The sequence below is a fragment of the Bombina bombina genome, chromosome 4 (genome assembly GCF_027579735.1).
Source record: "Bombina bombina isolate aBomBom1 chromosome 4, aBomBom1.pri, whole genome shotgun sequence".
Lineage (NCBI taxonomy): Eukaryota > Metazoa > Chordata > Amphibia > Anura > Bombinatoridae > Bombina > Bombina bombina.
In genome coordinates, this window is record NC_069502.1 from 460,009,051 (window position 1) to 460,025,092 (window position 16,042).

General features: G+C 42.7%; 1 protein-coding gene across 2 annotated transcripts in view; it reads left to right on the forward strand.

Moving 5' to 3' along the window:
• Positions 1-16,042, forward strand: part of AP2M1 (adaptor related protein complex 2 subunit mu 1) — a 237,324-nt gene that overhangs the window by 194,673 nt on the left and 26,609 nt on the right. For both annotated transcript variants that reach the window (XM_053710328.1, XM_053710329.1), the window contains exon 10: positions 3,256-3,367. In XM_053710328.1, the coding sequence (XP_053566303.1) occupies positions 3,256-3,367 (112 nt within the window). The remainder of the gene's footprint in view (positions 1-3,255; positions 3,368-16,042) is intronic.

The window sequence follows — 16,042 nt, forward strand, 5'->3', positions numbered from 1 at the left end:
ACCTCCGCCTGTTGCTCAGGGAGGTTTAGATTACATTAGGGAATGGGAGAGACCAGGCATCCCCTTTTCTCACTCTCCTATTTTTAAGATGTTTCCCATAGCTCTTTCAAGGAGACTTGGCAAATAGTTTTTAAGAGAAGGGGCATTTTCCACCTTAGCCAAGAGCACTACTATTCCCATAGAGGATAGTTATGCTTTCAACGATCCTTTGGATAAGACGTTAGAGGGGTTACTTAAAAGGATTTATATTCACCATGGTCTGCTATTGCAGTCACCTGCGTACATTGCTACCGTCACTAGTGCGGCAGTGTATTGGTTTGATGCTCTGTCTGAGACTCTCAGGACTGAGACTTCCTTGGAGGAGATCTAAGACAGGATAAAAGCTCTGAATTTAGCTAATGCTTTTATTACGGATTTCTATCCTGGCCCGCAGAGCCTTATGGTTAAAACCGTGGACGTATCGCCTAAGTCTAAGCTTCTAGAGATTCCTTACAAGGGGAAGACCTTGTTTGGACCTGGATTGACAGAAATTATTTCGGATATCACAAGGTAAATTCTTTCTCTTCTTCCTCTAAACCGGAACAATTCAAACATACTTGGAGACCCAACCAGTCTTGGGATAAGGGTAAACAATCCAAGAAGCCTGCTGTTGAATCCAAAACAGCTTGAAGGGCATGCCTCCGATCCGGGACCGGATCTGGTAGGGGGCGGTCTTTACTTTTTCGTCCAGGCTTGGGTTCAGGACTTTCAGGATCCCTGGGCAATAGAAATAGTGTCTCAGGGATACGAATTGGAGTTTATCTGCAGACAAATGGAGAGGTGTTCTTACATCGGGTAGGAGACTTCTCTGACCTGGGAGTGATTGTTCCCGTTCCAGTACAGGAACAGGGTCAGTGTTTTTCTTCCACTCTGTGGTTCCCAAAAAGGAGGGAACCTTCAGACTAATTTTAAATTTGAGTCTAAATTTCTCAGGGTTCCGTCCTTCAAGATGGAAACTTTTCGTTCCATTCTTCCCTTAATCCAGGAGGGTCAATTCATGACATCTGTGGATTTATAGGAAGCGTTCCTACATGCCCTTCTCAAGGATAGGTTTCTATGATTTGCCTTCCAGTATAAACACTTCCAGTTCGTGGCTCTTCCTTTCAGCCTGGCCACCATTCCCAGATCTTCACAAGGGTTTTGGGGTCTCTGTTGGCTGTACTCCGGTCACGGGGCATTGGGGTGGCGCCTTATCTGGATGACACTCTAGTCCAGGCACCATCTTTTCAACAAGCAAAATCCCACACCGATTTAGTGTTATCTTTCCTGTGACCTCACGGATGGAAGGTAAATTTGGGAAAGAGTTCCTTAGTTACAAACAATAGTCACTTTCTTGGGATCCATAATAGACTCCTTGTCCATGTAGATTTTTCTGACAGAAGTCTGGAAATTAGATTATAGATCCTTGTCTAGCCTTTTCAGTCCACTCCTCGGCCATCAGTAGTTCAGTGCATGGAGTTAATCATCATCCCGTTTGTTCGTTTCCATCTCAGACCTCTGCAGTTAAGCTTGTTCAGGCAATGGAACGGTGAATATACGGACTTGTCTCCTCAAATAACTCTGGAGCAGGAGACAAGGGACTCTCTTCAATGGCGGTGGTCTCTAGATCATCTCTCCCAGGGGTTGTCACCTTGGCGACTTCCGTTGCGCAAGAACCTTTTGATTCAGGGGCCCTTTTTTCATCCAAATCTAGTTTCTCTGTAGATGACTGTTTGAAGATTGAATAATTTTATCCAAGCGGGGTTTTTCTGATCTGTCATAGACCATGTTTCAGGCTCTTAAGCCTGTGACTAGAAGGATTTACCATAAGATTTGCTGCGTATACCTTTTTATTGGTGTGAATCCAAGAGCTACTCATGCAGTAGGGTTAGGATTCCTAGAAGTTTTTTCTTTTCTCCAAGATTGGGAGAAGGGTTTTCTACGAGTTCTCTAAAGGGCCAGATCTCGGCTCTATCTAGTTTGTTGCACAAACGTCTGGCGGGTTTCCCAGATGTTCATTCATTTTGTCAGGCCTGTATGCAAGCTAGTTACTCCACCATGGAGTCTTAATTTAGTTCTCAGTTTTTCAAGGAGCTCCCTTTGAGCCTATACATTCCTTAGTTATTATCTTATCTTGGAATGTTTTCTTTTTTGTTGCTATTTCTTCTGCTTGGAGAGTGTCAGAACTCTCGGCATTATAGTATGAGTCTCCTTATTTTATTTTCCATTCAGAAAAGGTGGTTTTACGTACTAACTTATGTTTTCTTCCAAATGTTGTTTCTGATGGAACATTAATCTGGAGATTGTTGTTCTTTCATTGTGTCCTATTCCTTCTGTTTAGTAGGAAGGACTTATACACAATCTGGATGTAGTCCGTGCTTTTAAGTTTTACTTTCAGACGATTAAAGTCTTTAGTCAGTCGTTTTTTATTGTTTGTGTTTTTCTCAGGAAAACGTAAATGACAGAATGCTACGCCTACGTTCTTTTTGGTTGAAGAGTATCATAGGTTTTGCATATGAGACTACTGGGCAGCAGCCTCCCTGGAGAGTTTCGGCTCATTCCACGAGGACTGTTGCTTCCTCATGGGCGTTCATAAATAAAGCTTCAGTGGCAGTTTTGCAAGGCTGCAACTTGGTCCTCTCTTCACACTTTTTCTATGTTCTATAAGTTTGTCTTTTTTTCTTCGGCTGAGGCCGCATTTGGGAGAGAGGTTCTTCAAGCAGTGGTGCCTTCCGTTTAGGTTCCCTGTCTTGTCCCTCCCGTATCATCTGTGTACTCAAGCTTGGGTATTGAATCCCATTAGTAATTAAGATGATCCGTGGACTCATAGTGTCTTAAAAAAGAAAAGAAAATTTATGCTTACCTGATAAATGTATTTCTTTTTTTGACACGAGTCCATGACCCGCCCTGTGTGTTTAGACAGGTTATGGATTATTTTAAACTTCAGACACCTCTGCACCTTGGCTTTTCCTTTCTCTTCCTAACCGGTCGAATGAGTGGAGTGGGAGGGAAGGAAGGGAGGAGCTATTTTACCGCTCTGCTGTGGTGCTCTTTGCCTCCTCCTGCTGACCAGGAGGTGAATATCCCATTAGTAATTAAGATGATCCGTGGACTCATCGTGTCAAAAAAGAAATAAATTTATCAGGTAAGCATAAATTTTCGTTTTGTTCCAAACCCCCCCCCCCCCACCCATTATTTGGATTGTTTTCTGATTAATCCTATCTGCCTTTGTTTCAGGATAAAGCGCATGGCTGGAATGAAGGAATCTCAGATCAGTGCTGAGATTGAGCTTCTGCCGACCAATGATAAGAAAAAATGGGCTCGACCACCAATTTCCATGAACTTTGAGGTAAGCTGGGATGAGCCAGAACTGCAGTCTGTTCAGTGCCTTTGTGAGTCTATTTTTTTATTTTTCTGCACAATAAAAAAAGCAGAAGAGTTAAAAAAAATTTCATCAGATGGTGAGAGTCCACGACATGTGTGGGCATTCCCCTCCTGTCCACTAGAGGGAGGCAAAAGATATTCCAACACCAGAGCTTTAAATGTCTCCCACTTCCCATGATCCTCATTTTATTTTGCCTCCTTAATGAGTGAAGTGAAAGTGAATTGCTGATCTACTTGCCTTGAAAGGAGAGTTCTCTAACCAATCTAAGGCCCATTTCCTCCTAACAGTACCTTGTCGGTCAGAGGGGTAGACAAGAAGTTATCAGCTTGGCAGTGAAAGATATGTTCTCAGTGAGAAATGTCACATGCCTCCCAGGTAAAATGTGGACTTGTCCACCAATCCCCTGCTCTACAGTGAGCTGCCTGTGGATCCCCCAGCCCTTTACCAGGTTAAATGTGGACTTGTCCACCAATCCCCACAGTTGAGATGCTGTTGATGCAGCTGAGGTAAGCAGTGGACGAAGGTGCTGAGGTAAGTACTTGCACCTTTATAGCCCACCAGCTATTAGACTGAACAAATAAACATGCTTCATATAGTTTGTGGACCTATATTTGTGCACCTTATTTTACTATATATTTTTTTATTATTTTTTATCGTTGCCATTGCTTTAAATTTAGTGTTCATTTTAGCATGCTCAGATGTTGCACAGTTTTGTTTTTTTCATTCATTTGCGCAGGGTTTTTTTTTTTTTTTTCCTTCGGGTATTTGGCTTTAGCACTCACAGTAGCACAGGTGCACTAAAGGTGGTTAGCCTTTTTTAGCACACCTTTTCTGAGAAAATCCTCTCCAGTTTCTGTTATGCTGTAATCTCTCAACGTGTGGGATAAGCTCTCAGGACTGGTGGAGGTGGTGAAGTACCCTGATCATCAGAGCTTGGCTTCAAGATTTGTGGGTGTAGATTGTATTAAAGGGGTGAAATACATGCTAGATGTATTCAAAGCAAATGTTAGCCTTAAAATATGTAGATGAATTTTTACAATTACTTTAGTTTAAATATTGAGAATAAGTGTAAAGGTTTAGTTTCTATAAACTAAATGGGTACCACAATGTTTGAACTATTTTTATATTTATCTGTTTGTGCAAACAAAGCTGTGTGGAATCCCTTTTCTCCTACATTGGTGTGTCCGGTCCACGGCTTCATCCTTACTTGTGGGATATTCTCTTCCCCAACAGGAAATGGCAAAGAGAGCACACAGCAAAAGCTGTCCATATAGCCCCCCCCTGGCTCCGCCCCCCAGTCATTCTCTTTGCCGCTCTGAACAAGTAGCATCTCCACGGGGATGGTAAAGAGTATGTGGTGTAAGTTGTAGTTTATTTCTTCTATCAAGAGTTTATTTTAAAATAGTGCCGGTTTGTACTATTTACTCTACAACAGAAAGTGATGAAGAGTTCTGTTAAAAGAGTATGATTTTAGCACCAGTAACTAAAATCCATTGCTGTTCCCACGCAGGACTGTTGAAACCAGAGAACTTCAGTTGGGGGGAACAATTTGCAGACTTATCTGCCCCAGGTATGACCAGTCTCTTTTCTAACAAGACATAGTAATGCTAGAAGACTGTCAGTTTCCCTTAAGGGATCGGTAAGCCATTTTCTTAGACTCAGTAACAGAATTAAGGCTTATAATTGGGCTCTATGCTGGTTGACACTATTGTGGGCTAAATCGATTGGTTTATATCGTATTTATATGACATTTGGAGTGTTTTGTAAACTTTAAAACACATTTGGGAACGTTTAATTACGCCTGGCACTTGGTTAGACGCCTAATCTAGTCAGAAAGGCCCCTTCACTCTGGTATGCAGAGGGAGGAGGCCTCATTTTCGCGCCTCAGTTGCGCAGTTACTTCTCAAGGTAGTGCATGCAGCTTCATGTGAGAGGGTCCTGTGGCTGAAAAACGGACTCAGGAAGGCTTATATTCTGTGGGAATAACCCCTAAGGAAGGTAAAAGCGCAGCAAAGTCTGTGGCAGGGACTGTAGTGTATTTTAAACCGGTAAATTGAACTATTAGCTCCGGTTTGCTCATTTAAGGGGTTAGAGACTTGAAAATTGGTGTGCAATACTGTTAAAGCATTAAGACACTGGGGTGTAAATTTTATAAAGATCGGATATTTCCTTGATAGTTTTTCAAACATTCAGAAATAGTGTGCTCTCTTTATTATTTAAAGAGACAGTAACGGTTTTGTTTAAAATCGTCTTTATTGCATTAATAGCCTGCCTAAATCTGTCTAACATGTCTGTATCTTCAGATAGCATATGTTCTGTGTGTATGGAAGCCAAGGTGGTTCCCCCTTTAAATGTATGTGCAAATTGTGCCATGGCGTCAAAACAAAGTAAGGACAGTACTGTTACATTTAATAAGGTTGCCCAAGATGATTCTTCAAATGAAGGTAGTGGGGATAGCTCATCATCCTCTCCTGTGTCAACACCAGTTTTGCCCGCGCAGGCGATACCTAGTACATCTAGCGCGCCAATGCTGGTTACTATGCAGCAATTAACAGCAGTAATGGATAATTCTATAGCAAATCTTTTATCCAAACTGCCAGCATTTCCCAGAAAGCGTGATTGCTCAGTTTTAAATACAGAGGATGAGCAAGTAGGCGCTGACGATAATTTATCTGTTATACCCTCACATCAATCTGAGTTGGCAGTGAGGGAGGGTCTGTCTGAGGGAGAAATTTCTGATACAGGAAAAATTTCTCAGCAGGCAGAACCTGATATTGTGGCATTTAAATTTAAGCTAGAACATCTCCGCGCCCTGCTTAAGGAGGTGCTAGCTACCCTTGATTGTGATTTCTCCAACATTGGGTGTCCGGTCCACGGCGTCATCCATAACTTGTGGGAATATTCTCTTCCCCAACAGGAAATGGCAAAGAGCACAGCAAAAGCTGTCCATATAGTCCCTCCTAGGCTCCGCCCACCCCAGTCATTCTCTTTTGCCGCTGAACAAGCAGCATCTCCACGGAGATGGTGAAGAGTATGTGGTGTTTAGTTGTAGTTTTTTATTCTACTATCAAGAGTTTGTTATTTTAAAATAGTGCTGGTATGTACTATTTACTCTGAAACAGAAAAGGATGAAGAGTTCTGTTTGTGAGAGGAGTATGATTTTAGCAGCAGTAACTAAAATCGTTTGCTGTTTCCACATAGGACTGTTGAGATGAGAACTTCAGTTGGGGGAAACAGTTGGCAGACTTTTCTGCTTTTAGATTTTATCTAAGCGTGGATTTTCGGATTCTGTGATAGATACTCTGGTACAAGCCAGAAAACCTGTAACTAGAAAAATTTACCATAAAATATGGAAGATATATCTGTTGGTGTGAATCCAAGGGATTCTCATGGAGTAAGATCAAAATTCCTAGGATCCTTTCTTTTCTTCAAGAAGGCTTGGATAAGGGATTATCAGCGAGTTCTCTAAAGGGACAGATTTCTGCTTTATCTGTCTTGTTACTCAAAAGACTGGCAGCTGTGCCAGATGTTCAAGCTTTTGTTCAGGCTTTGGTCAGGATCAAGCCTGTTTACAGACCTTTGACTCCTCCCTGGAGTCTGAACTTAGTTCTTTCAGTTCTTCAAGGGGTTCCGTTTGAACCTCTACATTTCATAGATATCAAGATGTTATCTTGCAAAGTTATGTTTTTGGTTGCTATTTCTTCTGCTAGAAGAGTTTCTGAGTTATCTGCTCTGCAGTGTAATCCGCCCTATCTGGTGTTCCATTCAGATAAGGTTGTTTTGCGTACTAAACCTGGTTTCCTTCCAAAGGTTGTTTCCAACAAGAATATTAACCAGGAAATAGTTGTGCCTTCTTTGTGTCCGAATCCAGTTTCAAAGAAGGAACTTTTGTTACACAATTTAGATGTAGTTCGTGCTTTAAAGTTCTATTTAGAAGCAACAAAGGATTTCAGACAAACGTCTTCTCTGTTTGTCGTTTATTCTGGCAAGAGGAGAGGTCAAAAAGCTACTGCTACCGCTCTTTCCTTTTGGCTGAAAAGCATCATCCGATTGGCTTATGAGACTGCCGGACGGCAGCCTCCCGAACGCATCACAGCTCACTCTACTAGGGCTGTGGCTTCCGCATGGGCCTTCAAGAACGAGGCTTCTGTTGATCAGATATGTAAGGCAGCGACTTGGTCTTCCCTGCACACTTTTGCCAAATTCTACAAATTTGATACTTTTGCTTCTTCGGAGGCTATTTTTGGGAGAAAGGTTTTGCAAGCCGTGGTGCCTTCCGTTTAGGTAACATGATTGGCTCCCTCCCTTCATCCGTGTCCTAAAGCTTTGGTATTGGTTACCACAAGTTATGGATGACGCCGTGGACCGGACACACCAATGTTGGAGAAAACAGAATTTATGCTTACCTGATAAATTACTTTCTCCAACGGTGTGTCCGGTCCACGGCCCGCCCTGGTTTTTTAATCAGGTTTGATGAATTTCTTTCTTTAACTACAGTCACCACGGCACCCTATGGTTTCTCCTGTTTTTCTCCTGTCTGTCGGTCGAATGACTGGGGTGGGCGGAGCCTAGGAGGGACTATATGGACAGCTTTTGCTGTGCTCTTTGCCATTTCCTGTTGGGGAAGAGAATATTCCCACAAGTTATGGATGACTCCGTGGACCGGACACACCGTTGGAGAAAGTAATTTATCAGGTAAGCATAAATTCTGTTTCTTTGGTGATTCCAGAGAAGTTGTGCAAAATGGACAAATTCTTAGAGGTCCCAGTGCACGCTGATGCTTTTCCGATACCCAAGTGGGTGGCGGACATAGTGACTAAGGAGTGGGAGAAGCCTGGTGTGCCTTTTGTTCCCCCTCCTATATTTAAGAAAATGTTCCCCATTGTCGACCCCAGAAGGGATGCATGGCAAACGGTCCCTAAGGTAGAGGGGGCAGTTTCAACATTAGCCAAGCGCACAACTATTCCTATTGAAGACAGTTGCGCTTTCAAAGATCCTATGGATAAAAAATTGGAAGGTTTGCTTAAAAAGATATATTTGTTCAGCAAGGTTTTCTTTTTCAACCAATTTCGTGCATTATTCCTGTTACCACGGCGGCGTCTTTTTGGTTCGAGGAACTAGAAAATTTGCTCCAAATGGAGATTCCATATGATGAAGTCATGGACAGAATTCACGCACTAAAGTTGTCTAATTCCTTTATTTTGGATGCCGCTTTTCAATTGGCAAAATTAGCGGCGAAAAAATTAAGGTTTTGCTATAGTGGCGCGCAGGGCGCTTTGGCTAAAATCTTGGTCGGCGGATGTGTCGTCCAAAACAAAATTGCTTAATATTCCTTTCAAAGGTAAGACCCTTTTCGGGCCTGAATTGAAGGAGATTATTTCAGACATCACTGGGGAAAGGGCCATGCCCTCCCACAGGATAGGCCTTTTAAGGCTAAGAACAAATCTAATTTTCGTTCCTTTCGCAATTTCAGGAACGGACCGGCTCCTAACTCTGCAGCCTCTAGACAAGAGGGTAATGCTTCCCAGCCTAAACCAGCATGGAAACCATTGCAAGGCTGGAACAAGGGTAAACAGGCCAAGAAGCCTGCTGCTGCTACCAAGACAGCATGAAGGGGTAGCCCCCGATCCGGGACCGGATCTAGTAGGGGGCAGACTTTCTCTCTTCGCTCAGGCTTGGGCAAGAGATGTTCCGGATCCCTGGGCACTAGAAATAGTCTCTCAGGGGTATCTTCTAGAGTTCAAGGAACTTCCTCCAAGGGGAAAGTTCCACATGTCTCGCTTATCTTCAGACCAGATAAAGAGACAGGCATTCTTACATTGCGTAGGAGACCTATTAAAGATGGGAGTGATACACCCAGTTCCAACAGCGGAACAAGGTTGGGGTTTTTACTCAAACCTGTTTGTAGTTCCCAAAAAAGAGGGAACTTTCAGGCCAATTCTGGATTTAAAAATTCTAAACAAATTCCTCAGTTCCATTATTCAAAATGGAAACCATTCGGACGATTTTACCAACAATCCAGGAGGGTCAATATATGACTACTGTGGACTTAAAGGATGCGTACCTGCATATTCCTATCCACAAAGATCATCATCAGTTCCTGAGGTTCGCCTTTCTGGACAAACATTACCAGTTTGTGGCTCTTCCATTCGGTTTAGCCACTGCTCCCAGAATTTTCACAAAGGTGCTAGGGTACCTTCTAGCGGAACAGGGGATTATGCAGTCTTATCTCCCCAGATTCAAGTAGACCAGGTAACCAGAGATTCACTCCGCTGGTGGTTGACTCAAGATCACCTGTCTCAGGGAATGAGTTTCCGCAGACCAAAGTGGGTCATTGTCACGACCGACGCCAGTCTCTTAGGCTGGGGCGCGGTCTGGGACTCCCTGAAAGCTCAGGGTCTATGGTCTCGGGAAGAGTCTCTTCTCCCGATAAACATTTTGGAACTGAGAGCGATATTCAATGCGCTCCTGGCTTGGCCTCAACTAGCGAAGGCCAGATTCATAAGATTTCAGTCGGACAACATGACGACTGTAGCGTACATCAATTATCAGGGGGAACAAAGAGTTCCTTGGCGATGAGAGAAGTATCCAAGATTATCAAATGCGCGGAGGATCACTCATGCCATCTATCTGCAATTCACATCCCAGGAGTAGACAACTGGGAGGCGGATTTTTTGAGTCGTCAGACCTTCCATCCGGGGGAGTGGGAACTCCATCCGGAGGTCTTTGCCCAGTTAATTCAACTATGGGGCATTCCAGATATGGATCTGATGGCGTCTCGTCAGAACTCCAAGGTTCCTCGCTACGGGTCCAGATCCAGGGATCCCAAGGCGACGCTAGTGGATGCATTGGTGGCGCCTTGATCGTTCAATCTAGCTTATGTGTTTCCACTGTTCCCTCTCCTTCCCAGGCTGGTAGCCAGGATCAAACAGGAGAAGGCCTCGGTGATTCTGATAGCTCCTGCGTGGCCACGCAGGACTTGGTATGCAGACCTGGTGAATATGTCATCGGCTCCACCATGGAAGCTACCTTTGAGACAGGATCTTCTAGTACAAGGTCCATTCGAATATCCAAATCTAGTCTCTCTGCAACTGACTGCTTGGAAATTGAACGCTTGATTCTATCTAAGCGTGGGTTTTCTGATTCAGTTATAGATACTCTGGTTCAAGCCAGAAAACCTGTGACTAGGAAAATTTACCATAAGATATGGCACAAATATATCCGTTGGTGCGAATCCAAGGGATTCTCTTGGAGTAAAATCAAAATTCCTAGGATTCTTTCCTTTCTCCAAGAGGGTTTGGATAAAGGTTTGTCAGCTAGTTCTCTAAAAGGACAGATATCTGCTCTGTCTGTTTTGTTGCACAAACGTCTGGCAGCCGTGCCAGATGTACAAGCGTTTGTACAGGAGTTAGTCAGAATCAAGCCTGTCTACAGACCTTTGACTCCTCCATGGAGTCTAAACTTAGTTCTTTCAGTTCTTCAAGGGGTTCCGTTTGAACCCTTACATTCCATAGATATTTAGTTACTATCTTGGAAAGTTCTGTTTTTGGTTGCTATTTCTTCTGCTAGAAGAGTTTCTGAATTATCTGCTTTGCAGTGTACTTCTCCCTATCTGGTATTCCATGCAGATAAGGTAGTTTTGCGTACCAAGCCTGGTTTTCTTCCAAAAGTGGTTTCCAATAGGAATATTAACCAGGAAATAGTTGTTCCTTCTCTATGTCCGAATCCAGTTTCGAAGAAGGAACGTTTGTTACACAACCTAGATGTGGTCCATGCTTTAAAATTCTATTTAGAAGCAACAAAGGATTTCAGACAAACATCATCCTTGTTTGTCGTTTATTCTGGTAAGAGGAGAGGGCAGAAAGCTACTGCTACCTCTTTCCTTTTGGCTGAAAAGCATCATCCGATTGGCTTATGAGACTGCCGGACGGCAGCCTCCTGAACGAATTACAGCTCACTCTACTAGAGCTGTGGCTTCCACATGGGCCTTCAAGAACGAGGCTTCTGTTGATCAGATCTGTAAGGCAGCGACTTGATCTTCTCTGCATACTTTTGCCAAATTTTACAAATTCGATACTTATGCTTCTTTGGAGGCTGTTTTTGGGAGAAAGGTGTTGCAAGCTGTGGTGCCTTCCGTTTAGGTAACCTGACTTGTTCCCTCCCTTCATCAGTGTCCTAAAGCTTTGGTATTGGTTCCCACAAGTATTTATATATATATATATATACAGTCACCACGGCACCCTATAGTTTATCCTTTTTCTCCTAACCGTCGGTCGAATGACTGGGGGGCGGAGCCAGAGGGGGGGCTATATGGACAGCTTTTGCTGTGTGCTCTCTTTGCCATTTCCTGTTGGGGAAGAGAATATCCCACAAGTAAGGATGAAGCCATGGACCGGACACACCGTAGGAGAAAGAAATTTATCAGGTAAACATAAATTCTGTTTTTTTATATTATCCTGCTCCGTACTGCCCTGTTTGGACAGTCTTTTATTGCCTTTTATATATCTGTAATTGTCTACTGCAGGGGAAACCGATAAGGGGCAACTTAAAGGGACAGTCTAGTCAAAATTAAGCTTAAATTATTCCAATAGGGCATGCAATTTTAAACTTTCCAGTTTACTTTTATCATCAAATTTGCTTTGTTCTCTTGGTATTCTTTGTTGAAAGCTAAACCTAGGTAGGCTCATATGCTTATTTCTAAGCTGTTGAACTGCTTCTTATCTGTTTTTAAAAAAATTGAGTGTGACACTGCTAGTTCATGTGTCAGATAACATTGTGCTCACATTTTACTGCAGTAATTGTCACTATTTTATAGGTACTGTAGAGTTTTTATTGAATACCAAATTAAATTACTGTACCGTGCTAGTGTTAAACTAAACTTAGTGCTATTGCACTCCTAATATGTTTTCAAGTTGTTAAACACACTGAGAGAAAAAAAAATTGCCTTGTTTCACGAAGGCGGTTTTCACTTTACAGCATGGCTCCGGTCCCTAACCTACTGTATAAGCGAGGTATACCTCCAATGCTCAAATAAGAGATGTATGTATTTCTGCCTCTAGGGGGCCCTGCAGGTGAAAGGCTTTAGTTTTGCTTGTACCTCCCACAGTGGGTGATAGTTGTTGTATAGTAGATAGTTTCTGTCCTCTCAGACCTTAATTGACAGTATAGGTGACAAATTAGTTTATCTTTATAACCTTTATCTAAATGATTCAACCTCCCCCCCCCCCCATCACAGCATAATGTCTACCTATAGTCTTGCCAGTAAAAAAAAAAAAATTTGGGGGGGGGGGTTGTCGTCCTCTCAGTAAAATGGTGAGACCATCATCTAGAGTTTGGAAAATTTTTTTTTTTTTTTCTTTCAAAGTTCTCATTCCAGAAACACTTTCTGCTGCTTCTGTATCGTCGGTGTTTCTCTTACCCGCATCTTTATCTGAATCATGAAAGAAAAAAATGTGGGTTTAGTATTCGTTTAGAGCATGCAACTTCCTAATTTTACTGCGCTACACAGGTGCTGAACTATAATGGGCCGCCTCCTAAAACAACTCCATGCTGCATTTTTAATTTTTCAATTTTTCTTAAAATTTCAATTTTTCCCTGGAAAAAACAGGAGAATTTTTTTTTTTCCTAAGATATGGCGAGTCCACGGAATCATCAATTACTAGTGGGAATATCACTCCTGGCCAGCAGGAGGCAAAGAGCACCACAGCAAAGCTGCTATATAGGTGTCACTTCCCTTACCCATAACCCCTAGTCATTCTCTTTGCCTGCGGTGCAAGGAGGTGGGAAGTTTTGGTGTTTGATGCTACAATCAAGATTTTATTATTTTAAAGCAGAGTAGATTTGCTCTCAGCTTTCCTGGGGTCTAGCCTTAGCCCACGTCAGCCTCTTCAGTAGGGCTGTGGTGGCTTTTAAGCAATTGGGAACTTGTGGGGTACAATCCCCACTGCATTTTCTCAAACAGTTTTGCTGCCCTATTCAGATAGCCTAAGTAAGCTTACTCAGTCTTTTTCCACAGGTCCATGTGAGGGATGGCACCCTCTCAAACCAAGTGAGCTGTCCTGCCGGACAGCTGGATGTACAGGTAAGCACCTTTTTGTCTCAGGGAGGAGACCGGCACAGAATGGGTTAAAAGGGACCCTCTGTACTTACTTATGGGACTCTGCATCCTTAAGTAAGGATGTTGAAGGGCAGGGGCACGCACTTCAATGTGGCATGGAGACTTAAAGTTGAACTCCTTTACGGAAAGGAAGGGGTTAATCTCTAATTTTGGCTCATTAAAAATGTTTTATATCTTTAAGAATGTTGTATGGCATTTTTATGTTTAGTGGAAATCACTATTTCATGTTTTTGGCTGCTTTGACGTTAGGCTGCCAGAAGAAAACGGCAGCTAGCTTTGGCAGCCTCTATTTCCTGCACGGAGACTGTTATTAGGGCGCACTCTGTCTATTAGTGGCGCTACTACTAGGGGATTTATTCCAGAATGTGTGTTTTAATAACTGCAGCCAGTTTTGTTATTTTTCAGGCTGCTAGAATCCTTTTCTGGTCTAAGCTATTGGCGGACTGAAGCGCAATGTAATGTGCTTCATTTCTTTGCCTAGTTTTTTTCCATGCCTCCTTCCTCGCCAAAAGCGAAGCAGTGCCATTTTCGTTGTTCTAGGTCTGTAGATTTATAGCTCCGCCTCGTTCTCCGCAATGAGAACGGAGCGTGGTTTGTATTTTTTGTTCTCCAGTTTAAGAGAACAATGTGGTGAAATAAGTTTCTATGTCTGCAGAGCGAGAGCATTCTGAGTTCTGTCAGCGTTCATTATGCGGTCTGTCAGCGTTCTGGCACGTACAGTAATGATGTATACGATGTTAGATACCACTTAGTGGTAGACTTGTTTTGGCCTGGGCTTTGGTACAGGGGGCTCTTGAGGACAATTGTTTTTAATAAACATTCAAGTCCCTTATTTTATTAGAACTCCTTAGATTATATGGATATTCAGTTATTATTTTGAGCCTCTTGTTCTTCAAAATTTATTTTAAACAATTCTTACGGTGATATTCATTTAAACTGATAGCGCAAAATAAAAAAAGTGTAATTTCTTTAAGACACGAGTCCATGGATCATCTTAATTACTAATGGGATATAGATCTCCTGGTCAGCAGGAGGAGGCAAAGAGCACCACAGCAGAGCTGTTAGATAGCTCCTCCCTTCCCTCCCACCCCAGTCATTCTCTTTGCCTACGTTAGTGATAGGAAGAGGTAAAGTGAGGTGTTAGAAACGATTCTTCAATCAAGAGTTTTTTATTTTTAAAGTAGTGCAAGATTGTGCTGCTTTGTTCTGGGGAGTAGCCTAGTCCATATCAGTCTCCACAGGAGAGCTTTTGGTGGCTTTAGAGCATTAGGAACTGGTGGGGCATAATTCTCACTGCGCCTCCTATACATTTATGCTGTCCTAGTCCAGATAGCCTAAGCGCATGTAACTCAGGCTTATTATCTTCCACAGGGCTATGGGAGGGAGAGGACCTCATACACCTGCTGGGCTGGCCTGCTGTCGGTCAGCATTTAAGGTAAGTGCTAGCTTTATTCACTCTGGGGAGTATTCTCAGAAGAAAGTGGGAACTTTATTTTTTTTACAGTGGCATAAGTCTTAGGGAATTACTAGGCTTCTTATGCTGGGACATTATTCCCTCTTGTATGGAGGGTGTTTGTTTTTGAGACAGCCATGAGTACAGGCACAGGGCTGGGAGAAAGCTTGGGTGCTTACAGAAAAGTATAGACTGTATACAAGGTTCTGGCTCACTTTTATTGGGATGGTGGCTGCGATTCTTATTTCTTTTACAAGATATGACGAGTCCACGGATTTCATCCTTACTTATGGGATTAAATTGTATATCCCATACGTCACTAGCTCATGGACTCTTGCCAATATGAAAGATGAATTAATCAGGTAAGTTCTTACATAAATTATGTTTCTCTTGTAAGGTGTATCCAGTCCACGGATCATCCATTACTTGTGGGATATTCTCCTTCCCAACAGGAAGTTGCAAGAGGATCACCCACAGCAGAGCTGCTATATAGCTCCTCCCCTAACTGCCATATCCAGTCATTCTCTTGCAACTCTCAACAAGCATGGAGGTAGTAAGAGAGAAGTGGTGTAATGTCTATTACACAATCTTGACGTGGTTCGTGCTTTAAAGTATTATTTACAAGCTACTAAAGATTTTCGTCAAACATCTGCTTTGTTTGTTGTCTTCTCTGGACAGAGGAGAGGCCAAAAGGCTTCGGCAACCTCTTTCGTTTTGGCTAAGAAGTATAATCTGCTTAGCTTATGAGACTGCTGGCCAGCAGCCTCCTGAAAGGATTACAGCTCATTCTACTAGAGCTGTGGCTTCACATGGGCCTTTAAAAATGAAAGAAAGTACAAAGTCCGGAACTTGCAGTAAAAACTTCAATGCTTTATTATCCTTTTAAAAGCGGTACATGTATACAAGACAAACACATGCCCTCAGTGCAAGCTTACGCGTTTCGGCTTAACTGCCGTACTCATAGCTTCCTATCCACCTTCTCACTAGGGGGCCATTTAAGAGAAGTAAAACCATTTGATTGGCTGGGGTTACATGTTTGAAATTAACTATTTCATTGCTAACTTGTATT